At 43.6% G+C, this 18,307-nt stretch overlaps 1 protein-coding gene across 2 annotated transcripts in view; it reads right to left on the reverse strand.

Moving 5' to 3' along the window:
- The window catches only part of LOC120563179 (atrial natriuretic peptide receptor 1-like), a 125,379-nt gene that overhangs the window by 48,847 nt on the left and 58,225 nt on the right, over window positions 1-18,307 (reverse strand). For both annotated transcript variants that reach the window (XM_039807335.1, XM_039807336.1), the window contains exon 4: window positions 17,586-17,721. In XM_039807335.1, coding sequence (XP_039663269.1) covers window positions 17,586-17,721 — 136 coding nt within the window. The remainder of the gene's footprint in view (window positions 1-17,585; window positions 17,722-18,307) is intronic.

An 18,307-nucleotide genomic window follows, 5' to 3' on the forward strand; every position in this document is an offset into this window, starting at 1 on the left:
GCGGGGTCTGGGGGTCCTCCCTCATAAATAAATAATAAATCTTTTTTAAAGATAATTATTTGGGCATTTTAGGCCTTTATTTGGATAGGACTGCTTAGATTTGAAAGGGGAGAGAGAGGGGGAAATGACAAATTTTCTGCATTCTGGTAAATTTGTATGGTTACATTTATGGTGCAAATGTCTTTATTTATGTAAAGGAAATTATTATTCTCCTCTATTGGATCCAAAAACAAAGTTCTGCATATTCAAACTGTCCGGCGCATCAACGTTTTTTTAGGCTTATCCATCGTTTCCGTCGTTTAATGGAAAATATGATTAATAAACAGCTGGAGCCATGTTTGACTTTTAGCTTTAGCAACCTTTTTCAAAACTTGTCTAAATCCATCAGATGGAAACATGTCTTATCAGGCCGGAGCAGAGCTGCCTCCCTCACAGGAGCTCCGGCACGGCGAGGCTGCAGCGCCGCTAACGGAGGCCACGCAGTGATGGATGTCCACGGCGGAGAAAAGAGAGACGGGCAGACAGGACGAGATAGGCGAGCAGAGGGCAGCGGGGTGGAGAAGAAACAAGGAGCAGCGCTCCGGCTGAAAGGAGGCTCTGGTTTCACACGATTACGTTTCAGTTTCTATTTTGGGTGGGTGTGGGGGTGTTCTTCTGTCGTCTTACAGCGGCTTCTGACAACGAGACCAGGAGAGGAGAGAGCTCAGTAACAAAGGGAGACGGATGACAGGAGACAGACTGACAGATATAAGACAGAGAGAGAATGGAAGATGGAAAAACATGACAGAAAATGGCAGAAGTGATGGACAGTGAAGGGCAGGAATTGAAACGCTGGTAGAGGAGGTAACAGAAAGACTGTCTGGGCCCTATTTATGGCAGAAGTGCGGCGTGAAGCCGGTGAATATTGTAACCAAACTGTGGCTATAGGTTCTAGGTCATATAATCCTGGAGGTTGTTTAACAAACTTCAATCAATCAGGAATGGGTTAAAATCACGTCAACATCCTGAGACAGGGTGTCACATTCCTTGGGCAAATTCAGGGGTTGTTGTGCGCATTGGGGATTTGTAGACCAGTGGGTGGATTTGCACCTTATTTTTTTTGTGTAATGTTCTGCATGTGTGTGCTGCTGTGTGTCCCTGTGTGTGTGTGTGTGTGTGTGTGTGTGTGTGTGTGTGTGTGTGTGTGTGTGCTGCTGTGCGTCCCTGTGTGTGTAACAAGCATAGTGTGCGCGCGCTGTGCACGAGCCTAGGAGCATTTTACTAATGCTCTGTTAAAATAACAATGAAATGTTGCGTTATTGACTTTAGACCAGGTTTTTGTTGGTCAGTGGCGCAATCACTTCCCACTGCCTCAAGATAGCAATACTCCCAGAATGCACCTGAACACACCTCCCTGTAAGACCAGCATGCCCAGAATGCACCTGAACACATCTCCTTGTAAGACCAGCATGGACATGGGTGCACAGATGGGCGCAGGAGTTTAAATCCAAATAATAAAAAATTAATACAAAGAAAAAGAAGTGTCACTCGCCCATCCCATTGTGTTCAAACTGAAAGTGAAGATTAAAGTTGGGTTGATTTCCGATTTCACCGGTCTAGTCCTCTGTACGAGGCTAAACCAGTTGGATTTTATGCAAAACGATGGCAACGTGAAACCTTCTGGCAAATGAAAAATTTGCATACTTTAGCAACCTGTGCCGACTGCGTGACGGCACTAAATCCAACTTGTATTGCAAGCAGTAACAAAAAGAGACGGCTGGCAGGAGACATAATAAGACAGTAATAAGACAGAGAGAGAATAGAAAATGGAAAAACATGACAAGAAATGAAAGAAGAGATTGACAGTGAAGGGCAGTAATTGAAATGCTGGCAGAGAAGGAAACAGAAAGTTAGAGGAACAAATGAGATGTCAATGTGATTTTTAATTAAAATAACAATGACTCTTGCTGCAGCATCACCATTTATTATAGACAACTAACATTTTGGTCCCCTCTGGACCTTTGTCACCAGTATTTCAATCAAGAACTTGGATTAAAAATAATTCTGCAGCGGCAGGGATATGTAGACCAGAAATGGGGGAAATCCCACGCATTCCCCCCGGAAAAATCGCACCCTGAGTTAGGCCCTAGGTTCCCACATTTCTAAGATTTTTTTCCAAAATTAGGCCCTATGTTCCCCCATTTCCTTTTTCATAAATTTGTATCAGATTTGATCCCCCTAACCCTAACCCCTAACCCTAAAAAATGTTGTAGGAGGATAGGACTTAAATTGAATGGAAATGGGCGAACACAAGATCTAATTTTGAAAATGTCCTAGAAATGTGGGAACATAGGGCCTAATTTAGAGATGTGGGAACATAGGGCCTCATTTTCAGTGAAAAATAAATTCTTAGAAATGTGGGAACATAGGGCTGTGGGAACATTGGGCTGTGGGACCATTGGGCTGTGGGAACATAGGGCTGTGGGACCATAGGGCTGTGGGAACATAGGGCTGTGGGACCATAGGGCTGTGGGAACATAGGGCTGTGGGACCATAGGGCTGTGGGAACATAGGGCTGTGGACCACAGGGATGTGGTACCATTGGGCTGTGGGACCATAGGGCTGTGGGAACAGGGCTGTGGCGGTAACATAGGGCTGTGGGAACATAGGGCTGTGGGACCATTGGGCTGTAGGGAACATAACGGGCTGTGGGAACATAGTGCCTATAGGACCGGGCTGTGGGGGGAACATAGGGCTGTGGGACCATAGGGCTGTGGGAACAGGGCTGTGGTAACATAGGGCTGTGGGACCATTGGGCTGTGGGAACATAGGGCTGTGGGAACAGGGCTGTGGGACCATAGGGCTGTGGGAACAGGGCTGTGGTAACATAGGGCTGTGGGAACATTGGGCTGTGGGAACATAGGGCTGTGGGACCATAGGGCTGTGGGAACAAGGCTGTGGTAACATAGGGCTGTGGGATCATTGGGCTGTGGGACCATTGGGCTGTGGGAACAGGGCTGTGGGACCATTGGGCTGTGGGAACATAGGGCTGACCCCCAGAGACTGACTGCTGAAAGGCGCTCACAGCGCAGAGCTACGTCACACACGTCACTATATTGATGAGGAGTGCCAGGTTAAATTAAATCGGCCGTCCTACACACAACTGACGACCTGCGCTTGTGTCTCCGTCTCAAATTCAACGTTTCTTTCCGTTTCTTTCCAGGAAATGTCTTGGAAACTATTTGAAATGATGGATCTCTAAAACAACGCATCATAATCTGTCCTCTATGACTACATGACAGCAAATCTAACTGAACCATATTTATGGTTCTGCCGAGGCTCCAACTCAGAGCTTTCACCGTAGCAGACGTTAAGTGGCCTGAAGTTCACACTTGTGCGTTGGTGTGTGCGTCGAACTCTTGTATATGTGTGTGTGTGTGTGTAGAGAGAGAGTAACAGTGATTATCTTCAGAGCGAGTATTGACTCTAGAGTCATAGAAAGGGTCGGTGTCCCTCATTTATGAAACGTGTGTACGACCTAAAACAGTCGTAGGACGGGCGTACACCGATTCCTACGCAAAGCTTTTGCAATTTAGCATTTATCAATTTGAACGTGAGCGTAGGCTGCGATAAAATCTCACGTCTGGTCTGAACTCGTGTAAGCAAGTTTTGGAGTCAGTGTGGACTTGCGGTGCAGCATATACTCAGTTTAACAGGAGGAGAAGTCATCAGTTCATCACGTATCAGCAATGGCAGATCTGGCTCTTTTAGAAGACCTCTATGCACCGGTACAACAGTGCACATGTAGATGCACGGGCCACGGTGGAGCGCTCCATCGGATTGATTAAGGCCAGATGGCTCTGTCTTGCATCAGCAGGGGGGACGCTACTATAGGATACACGGCAGAAAAAGTCTGCAATAATGTTGTAGCCTGTGGGATTCTGCACAACATCGCGCAGGAAAAAAGGGTAAAATAAATGTAGCGATGACCCGATGCCCAGAGACCAGAGTCCAGCACAGCCCCAACTGGGGGCTATACCAAGGAGACAGGATAGTATTCCTCACTTTTAAAAGGTATAGTGTTCTGTTTGGCAATGATACTCAATACAGCAACATTCTTATTTATTCTTCAGGTTTTCGTTTCTCTTTTTAAGTGTCAAGTGAACGACGTATTTCTGCCATTGACCGAGTTATTTTGGCTTGTTTTTCCAGCCCCTCTGCTGTCAGGAGACAGGGTCGAGGTGGTGGTCCAGCACGGGGGGGGGGCGGAGGACACGCGCTCTCCCTCAGCTGTTGCCTCATTCTGACTCATGAAAAAAAACAGTAAAATAAAAGACACTGCATAAACTCCGCTACCGTGTGTTTATTTAAATATAGGTACACCGTGTAGGCCTAATAGATTGCAATATAAGCCTGCATATTACTATTAGGACTACAGCATACATACATCAAGGATGTATAAATTAAATAAACTTCAGCTGGAGTCTGATTTACTATGGCAACACTGCTGACCGCATCAGTGATCTCTTCTCATTCTGCATTCTTTCTACAGCCTTTAATACCAGTTTTCAGGCTGCCAAATAGTACACACGTTGGTGCAAATGAACCTGAGATATCAGGCTTTCAATCTCCACCTCTGAAAAGTGCCGCTTCTCAGACGGATTACGTCTCGCCATGTCGTAAATTGTAGGGACGAGGCCTCAAAACCGAGAATATATTGGGGCGTGATATTTAAATGACGATCCGTTTCCAGCCGCTGCATTTATCACTGTACGCAATATTGCAATATTCTGCGATATATTGCAATGTATTACCTTTTTTTCAACTTCAGATTTTTCCCAATTTCAAATGCTGTCCCGAAAGGACAATTTTTTCAACATCTGTTGTATCTAAAAAGATACATTTCTCTGTTTGTTCATCTCACTTCAATTTTATTGGTGCAAAATGTGATTGTCAAGCAGACAAACTGACCAACACATATATCATAAAAGATCGATACTTGGCGTCTGTGTATCGATACAGTATTGCCACGAAAAATATCGCGATACTATGCTGTATCGATTTTTTCCCCTACCCCTATGTACGACCATTCTTACGCTCTGATTGGTGTGATACCAACGTTTCATGAATCACACGTGAAGCCTGTCGTAAGAGGATTTGGGCGCTCATATCTGCGCTGGTTTGAGGTTGATGAATGAGGGCCAGTGTCTCCATTTACCTACTTACGGAGCCACGGCGTCGATTTAACGCAGAAGCATGAATCACGCTTAACGCTGCACGGAGCAATTCATCAAACAAATTGAAGTGTTTCCTTCAACCACTCAAACCACAGTCTGTGTCGACGCTGGTTTCTTTAACCCGAGGACACACACGGCGACGACAGCAGAGACACTAATGGAGAAAAAACAAAGAGGTGGAGAGCAGAACAAATAAGCTGTGTACACACACACACACACATCTGACCCTGCAGTCACCTCAAGTGATTTCATGAGGACGAAAGCTTCAGACGGTGAGGGGACATGATGCAAAAAATACTTATTTTTTAACGTTTTGGCTCAGGTGGAAAAGTTGATTGATAAAAGCAAATTTTCTGCAAAACGTTGAATGGAAAGTGTTTTCGTGAGGACGAGAGCTACAGACAAAGGGGGACAAAATGCTAAAAAAAAATAAAAAAGACTCCCAAATCCAAGCGGAAACACTGCAAATTCAAAAAAGAAACGGATATGTCATAAATGTTTGACCCAGGTGGAAAAGTTGATCGATAAAAAGCAAATTTTCTTGCAAAAGTTCAATGGAAACAGAATAACTGAATACATAAATGTTGCCACTTTAACACGGCTCGTTTTCGTCGCCTATCTTTGGACTGAACTGGGCTTCAAGGGTCTGAGGGCTGAAATGGATAGAAAGGCCATTTACATTCAAATCAACGTAGCAGAATGGTCAGGGCAGCAGCCATTGTTATGTGTACCACTGCCATACGATTCAAGCTGTTAAACCAATTCATCAATTTCCCCGAAGCGGCTGAGGCACAGGCTACAGCGCACCGCAACTCCACCACGCACCACAAGTGTACTCTGCACTGGATGGGACCCGTATCCGGATCCTTCCCCCGTTCGATGGATACCGGGACTGTAGTCATGTGACTTATAGGTTCGCTATGTCACAACTTATTCGGCAAAGCTGTTTCCATCTCCCATTTTGCGCATTAACTCTTTTTTTTTTTTTTAAAGGCAAAAAACCACCTCAAGTGAGCGTAAAAACTTTTTCCGAATTTTGCCGTTTCCATCAACATTTTCTAATTTTCAAAATGCGCATAAAAATACATTGATGGAAACGCAGCTAGTGTTGGGAGTTCTCAGTTGTGAAATACACTCAGCTGTTACACAACAAACACACCTCCGACAGCACTAACTGTGCAAACAGCCGTGATTTAAAAGGCATCTGAAGGAGGAGTTTCCTGTCCTCACACAGAGCCACGTGCCTCCCCAGCTGCCTCTGATTAACAGGCCGTTTTGGACGAGCCACAGCGTCAGGAGAGAGTGGAAACAATCCCTGTGACATCTCCTCCGGAAATGTGCTTCCAGGGAAGCCAGAGGCACAGAGCCCAACGGATCTCTGCAGACGACGAGGCCGAGAGCGCTGTCCTTTTCTCTCCGTCTTCCTCTCCGGGGATCCTGAAGAGATACGGAGGGGGGGAAACATCTGCTCTTCCACAAGAAGCCAAATGAAACGACCGAGCTGATGTAATGCCTCTTCACCAGCCTCGGTGATGTGAAGCAGACGGCGCACGGTTTTACAGCCGCCACTCAGAATCCGAATCCGAAAAGGAGTTCATTGCCACAATAAGTTACACTTTCGTGGAATTTGCAAATTGGTGAATGGTGCATGCACAAAAGAGAAGAGTTAGACTTCTGTCTGCCTCTCCTCCTTCTCCACCACTTCACCTACCTCCTATAACAATAGTTATGTACTGACTGTCCACTGGCCCACTGTTTACTGCTTACACTGTTTACACTGTAGCCCACGTGTCAAACTCAAGGCCCGCAGGCCAAATCCGGCCCCTTGCAGATTCAGATGCGGCCTGTGTATCAATTTGGGTTCACAATACATTTTGGCCCGCCTAGTAGTGCGCCAAACCAAAAACACAGGAAAGTGTTTTTTAAACTGCAATTACCTGACATTCAAAGCAGAATTTGCCAGATTTGCCGACTCTGAGACTCAGAAATTCCCCCAGAAGCAGATAGAGAGTTTTCATTTTCAGGCTGTGAAACAGGTTGTTGTTAAAAAAATGTATCAATGTTTTGCTTGATTTGATATGATGGCTAAGGAACGCTTTTGTAGGCCTTCGCGTAAAAAAAAGTTCAACTACGACAAAAGCGTACAAAAATGTCGGAAATAGCAAGAAATTTACAAAAAGGTGAGAAATGTTCTTCCTTAAAATACAGGGGGCATAAGTCAGTACAGCCCTATGTTAAATTCCCATAGAGGAAGGCAGATGTTTATTTTGAAAGGCCAGTTATTTCATGGATCCAGGATACTATGCATCCTGATAAAGTTCCCTTGGCCTCTGGAATTAAAATACATCATCACATACCCTTCACCATACCTAGAGATTGGCATGGTTTTATTTCAGTTAGCCTAATAGCTGGTTTGATTTGCATTGAGAGATGATCTTGTGGAAAGTAAAAGAGTGAGATCCTTTTTGTTTAACCAGAGACAGCCCAAAAAAAGCCTGCCAAACTCACCAGACTCCATTTTGTGCTATTTAAATGAACAAACTTTGAGGTATCAGTCAGGATTATTTTCAGATTTATTGAAATGTATCCCTCCCTGCAGTTCCAGCCTAATCTGCTCCATGAGAGCAGGAATACGGTCCTGACAGATGGACGGACAGACGGAGTGAGCCCGACTCCAAGTCCCTCAGCCGACTCGTTTCCAACAAAACTGTCCAAAGAACGGTTAGGAAATCTAAACTGGAGGCATAATGAAAGCCAGATGAGGCCACAGAGTCAATTCTCACCGTTTAAAATACAGATGTTTTTATTTTTATTCATTCTGCAGGCTTCAACAATCAGGGTTTCCCGATGGCCCGGGGAAAGTAAAAAGCCACGTCGGGCGAGTAAATAAAACAACCCAGTTGCCCGTTCGACGCTTCTTTTAAGGTTTTTAACACTTTTTTAAGTGGGTACTTTGGAGTACTTTCCATAAAATCATCTCTCAATGCAAATCAAACCAGCTATTAGGCTAACTAAAAATACAACCATGCCAATCTCTAGGTATGGTGAAGGGTATGACATTAATGGCTGTGTGTTGAGTTATTTTGAGGGGACAGCACATTTACACTGTTATACAAGCTGGACACTTAATACTTTACATTGTAGCAAAGTTTCATTTCTTCAGTGTTATCCCATTAAAAGATATAATGAAATATTTACTAAAATGTGAGTAGTGTACTCACTTTTGATAGATACTGTGTATACATATATATATATATATATATATATATATATATATATATATATATATATATATATATATATATATATATATATATGTATATTAGGGCTAAACAATTAATTGCATTTGCGATAATATCGCGATATGTTAAAACGTGATTTCCTGATTGCAAAGGCTGTGATTTGGTCACATAACTCGCGAGAGCAAATCACTCTGCACTCCACAGAGAAAGCATCAACTTGGCATGCTAACCTGTTCTCTTAATACATCCATGACGCTAACGCTACGCCGTACCTTGAGCTGATTTCTGTCATTCAAACAACTCTGAGTTGTAGTTTAAAACTTATACAGCCATTTTAATAAAATGAAGGGTTTTATTCAGGCTCAAGTCCATACATGCAGTTAATGGATACAGGCACGCAGAACTCAAGGCTCGGTTGGCAATGATTTGCGCTGACTAGCGGTTAGCTCCAGTTAGCGCTTAGCTGCGTTATAAAGATATGGAGTGGAGGAGCTGTCACTGAGAGGGGTAACAACCAGACTGATAAATGACGTTCGGTGTGTGTGTATATATATATATATATATATATATATATATATATACACACACACACACTATATTTTTACTTATTTAACTGTCTAGTAAAGTTCAAAGAAAGTGTTTAAAAGATGTCATTCATCTAATTTCATCATCACATACAGACCTGGCCTCCAGGAAAGAAGAGTTTAATCTATCTAATCTTGTGTTGTTCATACTATACAATGATTTATTGTTTGTCTTTGTTGAATAATACAGAAAACAAAGAGCTTAAAAAATAATCGCATATCAAATCGCAATCGCAATATTTGGGAAAAAAATGGCAATTAGATTATTTTCAAAAATTGTTCAGCCCTAATATATATAATATACACATACTCAAATAATCAAATTCAAAAGGGCTTTATTAGCATTGGAAAGGGTAGATTATATTGCCAAAGCAAGTGTAAATGAGCCCGAGCACATCGGATGCAATGTAGTTTGAACTAGTGGCGTTGCCTTACTTTGACGTCAACAGGCACAGAGCCGCGAATAGTTCTGACCACCTGAGCACATCTGGTACCTACACTGGCGCCCCTAGCATTTGCCTGTACTGCCTAAATTAACTTTGTTTTAGCGAAGCTGCTGACATCATCGGCTTTGTTTTTTTTATGAATCAACCAGTGATGGATGACGCTGTCATCCAGCTCTCCTTTCTTCTGACAGCGGAGGGGTTTGGGTGGAGGTCAGAGGGCAGGACTTTAAAAGATAAATGGATACTTTTGGAGGTGAAAAATGATGTATGACTCTCTGCAGAACTCTTTACTGTAACGAGACACAGACCTCTGCGTGGGGAGAGAGGCGCTCCGACAGACAAATCATCCCGGGGGGGGGGGACTTTTAAAGCCCAGATCAGAGCAAAGATTCTGGACGAGACGAGTTGGAACATGCAACTTCTTGCAACGCGTCAATCTGCAGCGTTCTGAAAGCTGCCAGTTGACACCAATGAGACGAGACGGTGTATCATCTGCGTAGCAACGACTCTTCGTTCTTCTGTTCTAACTCAAAATAGGCATCAAAAACTCCCAAAGGAGCGACAAAAATGGGCCGAAAAAAGCAACAAAAAAACATTGAAACTGCGACAAAAACCTCAAAAAACATAACATAAACTTCGAGAAAAAAAGCCCCAGAATGGATTATATTGGTGGGTTGTCACCTCCCCATGTAAATGATGCTTTATGCTCACGTTACTGTATTGTGTCATCAGTTAACTTCATTTAACCCTTGTGTTGTCTTCCCGTCCACCATGAAAAAAAAACTTTTGTTTTTTAAGTTGTTGGGGCATTTTAGGCCTTTATTTTGACAGGACAGCTGAAGAAATGAAAGGGGAGAGAAAGGCTGCTCCATTGAGGAGTAAACCTCTATATATATATGTTTTGAGCACTTTTTTGGACATTTTTGGCGCTTTTTCTAAAGTTTGTAGGCCTTCTTTGTGTTTTTGTTGCTTTTCCTAACGTTTCGTCTTATTTATTTATTTTCGGTTATGAAAAACCTTTGAAAACGGGTCAAATTTGACCCGAGGACAACATGAGGGTTAATATTGTAAGGGGCGTTTTCTTTTGCGGAGTGCAAAAACATGTTCCTTCCCGAGACGAGATTTAGCAGAGCCACAGTCGCTGCGTCCGGAGCTTAGCGCCACCCAAAACGATTGTGATTGGTTTAAAGAAATGCAAAACAGTGTTTCTTTCTCCTATCCCAGAATGCATCTGTGGTGTAGCCAGACCTTTACTCCACAGCGCTGTGGAGATAAGAGCCGGCAATGTGAGAGACTAGGAGTTAATTTGACTAATTATCCAACTGATTATTTCCTTAAAGGGGTGGTAGAATGCAAAACCGATTTTACCCTGTCATAGCTGAATAACGACAGTTCGGTGGGTACAGGGGCGGTTCTATATTCAATTACACCCAGGGCGAGACCCCCTTTGAGCACCCCCCGCCCCCCCCAATTGAGAAAATTATATTTCTCAATTGCACAAATCCTCGATTAGAGAATCTGAAAAAAACACTTAATTTAACTATTATTACAACTATCATTATTTAACTATTGCAATTACAATAGGAAACACACTTTTTAAGGTGCACAATCTCCACCTCCAACATTGCCAAAAGACAATGAACACAATTCTGCACAAAATATGACAGTATAAGTTATCAGAACTTAAAATAAATATACACTATATACATAAATGTGCCAAGAATATATACAATCATAAAACATTTAACAAGATCAGAGAGCAACAATAATATAAAATATTAAGAATAATATACAAATAAGATATATAAATTTTCTAAATATCACAAATCCTTCATCACACAAATGTGAAGACACACTAAAAAGAATCTAATTATTACACTATAGCACTAATAACAGAAAACACAAACTAAAACTAAAGCCTGACCTTTCTGGCCTTCCTTGATGCAAAATCATTAATGATGTCATCGTATGAAATCTGCTCCCCTATTGAGTGATTGATATTGATGACGGCAAGGCCAGTGATCCTTGGGACATGGTGACCTCAGGTATGACTTGATCAACTTTAGTTTGGAAAAGCTCCTCTCTGCTTGAGCAACAGTGACTGACAGCGACGGACTGATACCAAAAATCAGCCCTGGCATTCTGGCCCAGACCGGCCCACCACATAAGATCACAAATACCACCCGTCCTTGCTCTCCCCTGAATGTGTATAGCAACTCCTACTCCTTAAAACTACTAACACCATGTAATGAGTAAGCAAGAATCAGTGAGAGTTGACATATTAAATACTTCAAAAAAGTGCCATTTATTAATACAATAAAAAGGTATACTCCTCATGAATCATAAAAAAAGCTATATATATATTTTTTTAATTTATTTATCATTTCAAGAGGCCCTGTGCTTTAATTTGAATAGGTCTATCATGAGTTTGTGTCTGCCTAAGCAGATAGAAAAGCTACAATTGTCGTTAAGAACGTTTGCATGATGTGTGACGTTTACATAGGCTACTAATACAATCATACAGTAAAGCATGCCTACGTCTTTTATTGTTGTAGTGTTATCATCAACAGTTTGTCCACCACTCAGTTTTTGGCTCAGTTTTATCAAAGGGCAAAGGGTTTTAAGGGGAGTTGTTCTTACTGCAGGTTCTACTCTCATTCCCTCATCTCTGTCCCTCTCCTCCTGAGTCTCCTCCTCACTGCCACTGCCGCCGACACCAAAACACACCACCACTATCATCGGCCACGGGAGCTGATTAAGGTCCTGCTACTGCTACTTCGCTTTTTTCTTTTATTTGAGCCGCTTGGGTAACTTTGTTTCATTTTTGCGTTTAGACCATATGACATAAAAGAAAGGTTTAGACTCGTCTTTCTCCGTCTCTGTGTACTTCCCAGTTGTCCTGTCACCGTGTATTTATCTTTTGCGCCCGCACCATTACGGACTAGTCCATTTCATTGTGAAAGTAGGGGGTGCCTGCAGTTGCAAGGGGGGCGCCGATTTGCCAATTCCCCACACAGTGAAATGATAGATAACAGAAAACCGCTTCCCAGCGCAGAGGATTTTTTTATTTTGTAAGTTCTCGTTCCGCCCCCCATGTGACATGAAAAATGCCCGCGCCGGCTGCCCGGTTCGCCCGTGCCAAAAAACGCCACTGGGTGGGTAAATAGGACATACATAGAAGCTCAAAATCCCATTGACACCTCTTTACTATGAAAATCTCATATTTTGAAACTGCCGCTGAAAACTTGAATCTCAACAAAGCTGAAAGCTTAGGTAAGCATCCCAAGACCTGTTCCTTTGTCACGCCAATGGGTGTATTAAGAGAACTGAATCTAGGTCCTGCAGATCTCTGCTATTCCATTACTAAATTCATTTCTGAGACTTTTTTATGCGAGAAATCAACTATGTAAAGCTCAAATATGGGCCGTTTTACAAAAATGGATGGCTAATTGTAAATTTTTGTCCGACTGTGGGTCAGAGTTCAGCGGCTGGTGCTGCCTGGGTTGCTACATCGCCGCCCTGCCTGTCCTCCGTCACAGACCCCGGCCTGCTGTGAGCTCAATTGAGCTCAGTCACGGCCGGCAGCCCACGGTTTCCTCATACCCGCACAAACTCACCCTTTTCTGGGTGACTCGACTACCAAACGCGGCTGCCCTGACAGAGCTCCAGGGCTCTCCCAAGAAAAGCTCTCGATTCAAACAGGGCCAAAACACAGGGATGCATAAGGGCCAATAAAATATCAACCAGGCCATTTTCAGCCCAACCAATCTTTCATACCCCATTAGGAGACCATAAGGAACAATGTGAAATACCCTATATAATCATTCTTTAACTCCTCAGAAACATTGTTAGCTTATCTGCACATTCCCAGCATGCCTTGCATTAAGGTGAAACTACCATCGGAGCGCTGCTTTCGCTGGTTCGTTGCGGAAACAGTTCCCTAAATGTAGACCTTGAGACCTTCTCTGTGTCCAACAGCTGCAGAAGAATGACTTTTTATTTCCTGCCGGGCTCGTATCAGAGCAGAACATGCTGTACATTCTCGAGAGGTTGTATAGAAAACTGGCCTCGGCCTCAGACGCAGCGTTACAGATATGAGCTTTCAGATAAGTTCTCTAAAAAAGGGAAATACAACACAATGAGAGTGACGGAAGCCAAGCGGCAAGAGAAAAGTTCAAGGTCCAGATTTATCACAGATCACAGAGTCACAAGTCAGAGCTAGACACAAATGTCCAAGAGGTTTGTTAAATACACGCCCAGATCGTAGAAGTAAAAGAATAGATGTACTGAAGGATTTTTATTAGGGCTGTCAATCGATATATCTGATCGTGATTAATCACATGATTGTCCCGACCTGTTCTCACTCTGGCAACGTAAAATACGAACGTTTGGGCAGTGGCTGTCAGGGCTGTCAGCGTCTGAAGCGACGAAAAAAAAATCACCCTTCAGCGTGTTTGTAGAACGCACCAGAGACAGCAGCAGCTACACATGGTTTGAAGATGACGTAGTATTAAGAGCAACAATGGTAGAGAGTAGTATGAAAGGCCTAAAATCCACCTAGCCAGGTTGATTGGGAGGGTGGACGGGTCAAACAACACAGGACTTTCACCCTGGAGACCGGGGTTCATGTCCAGCATGTCACGTTTCCTAAACCCAACTGTCCCGTTCTTCTTTACCTAAACCCAACTGTCCCGTTCTTCTTTACCTAAACCCAACTGTCCCGTTCTTCTTTACCTAAACCCAACTGTCCCGTTCTTCTTTATCTAAACCCAACTGTCCCGTTCTTCTTTACCTAAACCCAACTGTCCCGTTCTTCTTTACCTAAACCCAACCGTCCCGTTCTTCTTTAACTAAACCCAAGTGTCCCGTTCTTCTTTAACTAAACCCAACTGTCCCGTTCTTCTTTATCTAAACCCAACCCTCCCGTTCTTCTTTACCTAAACCCAACCCTCCCGTTCTTTTCCTAAACCCACTGTAAACGTAAGCCCCATAAGCCCACCCATGACGCGTTTTAGATCTGTCGCTTTTAGTGTCAATAACTAGGGGTGCACCGATCCGATATTAAGATTGGATATCGACCCAAATATTGACAAAATAGCTGGATCGGGGGTTGATCCAGTGTCGCATGCTGGAAGAGTTGAGTTAACCGTTAAGCAACATGGAGCGAGCCAAAGAGTTGGCTGTGTGGAGATATTTCACGCTTGCTACGCCAACTAGTTCGTCGGCTGTTTGCGATGTCTGCAAAGTAAACGTTTCGAGGGGTGGTGGTAGTACTGCAAAGTACAATACTACCAATTTAATCAAGCACATCCAAAAGCACCATGCAAATTCAATACATGTAATCTATGTTATTTTGTCTTAGTTAGGAAAGTAATGTTTAGTTAGGAAGGTCTGGTGCCTTTAGTCTCTCCCACATAGTGGAAGGAAGGTATAAGGTGGAAGGTAGACAGTCTATTATTAATTCAACAACGGTATCGGATCAATATCGGGTATCGACAGATACACAAAGCCCTGGCATCGGTATCGGGAGTGAAAAAGTCGGATCGGTGCATCCCTATCAATAAGAACGACAAAGGCACCTGACCAAGCGTCTGTATTTTACGAGATGGGAGTGAGAATCTGTTGCAACGTCCATAGGTAACGCGCGATTAATTGCACGTTTTCTATCTGTCCTAAATTATATTTTTATATCTCAGTTCACATCAACAGTACATGCAGATAACTTTAGTCTTATGTAGAGAACCATCTGGAAGGGCTTAAAAACTCAACCCACCATCCAAAAGACTATTTTCTTTATCGTTTCCAATGTCCAATCACACAACACGCGCATGTTAATCACGCGTCAAAAAAATGTGCATTTAAAAGCATAAAAAACTTGGGCTCACCTGGTATAGCGCGCACCCATAGATAGAGGTTTATTCCTCGACGCAGGGGCCAAGGGTTCGAATCCGACCTGCGGCACTTTCCTGCGTGTCTTCCCTCCATCTCTCCCCTTTCACATGTAATGGCGCTTACCCACCGCTAGTACCAGCAAAAAAAAAATAACGCCGCTGGCTAAACTATTTAAAAATGGCAGGTTTGTTCAGGATGCAAAATTACGAATCCTACTATGGCCGCGCCAAGACCCGCCCTTCAAGAGCAGCTTGATTGGTTGGGGTTAGGCACTGACCTTGAGTGGCTTTTGGCATGGGCTCAGCACGCTTGGAACCTTGACGGAGGTGGTACTAAATAAAATACCTGTTGGAAGGTACCAGGGACTATTTATCATAATGGGAAACCCAAAAAGAGTAGAGTCGAGGCGAGGCGAGCAGGTACCATGTCATGGAAAAACGCCATACGCTGTCCTATCACTTAAGGGCAGAAATGCCCCCAAAAAATGAAAAAAAATAAAAGCATTAAAAACTTGACACAATATCCTTTTGATCATAAATGTTGAAGAGATATAAAATGTGTAATTTGCGATTAATGGCGAGTCAACTATGGACAATCATTTAAGTCGATTGAGAGCCCTAATTGTTATCATACAGCATAATGAAATGATTATTTTCTCCGTGTTATACAGTAATGGTGGGTGTCTCCCACAGGAGCTGAGCAGGACACACAGACAGCATCACCGCGTTATAATAATAACCTCAGAAGCATCCCGTAATGAGCTTGACCTCCGTGTCAGCAGCCATTTCATCCGAGTGGGTGTCACAGTGCTCAGGCCGCGAGGAGGCAATTTGGAGAGGCGCTTTTCAGAGCAGCTTCTTCACGGGTTTTTCATATCTCCAGCGTTAATTTAGCTCTGAGTGTTAATTAAACCCCTTCAGTGAACCCATAACAGATATGTGTGCGTGGGGGAGTGCTTTGTAATGCAGCTGGAGGGAATCAAACTCTGGTATTTGACAGTGGCGCTGATGGGAACACCAGCGGTTACATCACTAACCCCACAGTCACATTAGCTACAAGAGACAGAGACAAAGCGACAGGCTACCGTTCATTTTCAATGGGAGTGGCCGTTTGCCAGCGACGAGCGACGAGCTCGCCGCTGCCACGAGCAAAGCGGGGCCAAAATAGACAAGAAGTCTATTTTATGCAAATGCTGAGCGATGCGACAAAGCGACTGCCGATCGGAGCGTGAGGGCAGCATGACGTAGGTCAGTGGCTCGAGTCGAAGAAAATAATTCAAGATTGGCGGAAAACGCTTCAGGACATCGTATTTCTGTATATATCTGTTAAGTTTGGCATTTTATCTCATATATTTTGTTACTTTTATCGAGGAAATAAATACTTTTAAATCCAAAAACATCGTTCTTGTGACTTAACAATACCTCTGAAGTAACTTTTAAGACGTGCTTGAAGGTAGCACCGGAGAATTTCTGTTTACTGTTGCCAAGCAACCAGGAGTAGGCTATAGGCATGCCCAGGATCGCCCAGAAGCGAGTGCATGTCGCTCTCATTTGTAGTTAATGTGACTGTGGGGTAATAAAGACAAGTGTGGTGTGTGTGCTGCGTGTCTCTGTGTGTGTGTGTGTGTGTGCGTGTGTCTGTGTGTCTGTGTGTGTGTGTTGTAGGAAGGTTTTCACACACACACACACACACACACAGTTACTGATAAGGGACAAACTGGAGCACATTTTAGCTAATTGTTGTGGAACAGAAGGTGTTTAGCCTAGCTTAGCACAAAGAATGGGCGCAGGGGGAAACTAGCTAGCTTTATTTATGTTAAGGAAATTGTGATATGTTTTTGGGGTGGTCAGTTTTGGTTGACTGAGTGCAAGCCTTTGGCCAGACAACAGCTATGCCACTAAACCCGCCTTCTGGCTCAGTTCTCTTTTCGTCAGAACGGTGTGGTAAAGCAAATGTAATACCGCCCCCGCATGGTTAGAAATATGATGGGCTAATGTAGAAAAACGTGAATTTTAAAAGTGGCTCTCCTATTGACTTAGTCCTTACAGTGTGGCTCCCATGGAAAAAAATAGTGACTACCACTGCTTTAAGGGGTGGACACTACGAAGGAGAAGAAGCAGCGGTGAAAATGAACATCCCCTTTTGGGATCAACTTTACACAAAGATTATTAAATCGCACAAAAATGTTTTAAAAAATGCACTGACCGTGGAAGGTTCGATTCCACATCCTCTTGGTGACGACTTTGCCCGGAGGCCGGCCGGCGAGCACGGACATGGTCTCGTTCAGAGCGTGAGTGTAGAGCATCAGACCGTCGTAAAACCCTCCGGCTATGATGTTCATCTGGAGGGAGGAAAAGAACCAATCCGTAAAATGACAGAAAAGGCACTCTATAGCTCATTACCCGGACTTTGTCCCGTAATTTAAAAAAGGAAAATGATGCGTGTAGGTTACCTACGGTTAAAATGCAGACCATTAAAAAAGAAAAAAGCGAAAAAACAGCAGCGAAAACATCGAAAGAAAAACGCCAACGAGGTTGAAAAAAAAGACAAATACATTGATAAATGTGTTTGTGTGGTGTGTGCGCTGCGTGTGTGTGTGTGTGTGTGCGCGTGCATGTGTGTGTCTATGTGTGTGTGTGTGTGTGTGTGCGTGTGTGTGTGTGCGTGCATGTGTGTGTCTATGTGTGTGTGTGTGTGTGTGTGTGTCTGTGTGTGTTGCGTGTGTGTGTGTGTGTGTGTGCGTGTGTGTGTGTGCGTGCATGTGTGTGTCTATGTGTGTGTGTGTGTGTGTCTGTGTGTGTTGCGTGTGCGTGTGTGTGTGTGTGTGTGTGTGTGTGTGTGTGCGTGCGTGCGCGTGTGTGTCTATGTGTGTGTGTGTGTGTGTGTGCTGCGTGTTCTTGCGTGTGTGTGTCTGTTAGGGGTTGGTA

The sequence above is a fragment of the Perca fluviatilis genome, chromosome 7 (genome assembly GCF_010015445.1).
Source record: "Perca fluviatilis chromosome 7, GENO_Pfluv_1.0, whole genome shotgun sequence".
NCBI lineage: Eukaryota > Metazoa > Chordata > Actinopteri > Perciformes > Percidae > Perca > Perca fluviatilis.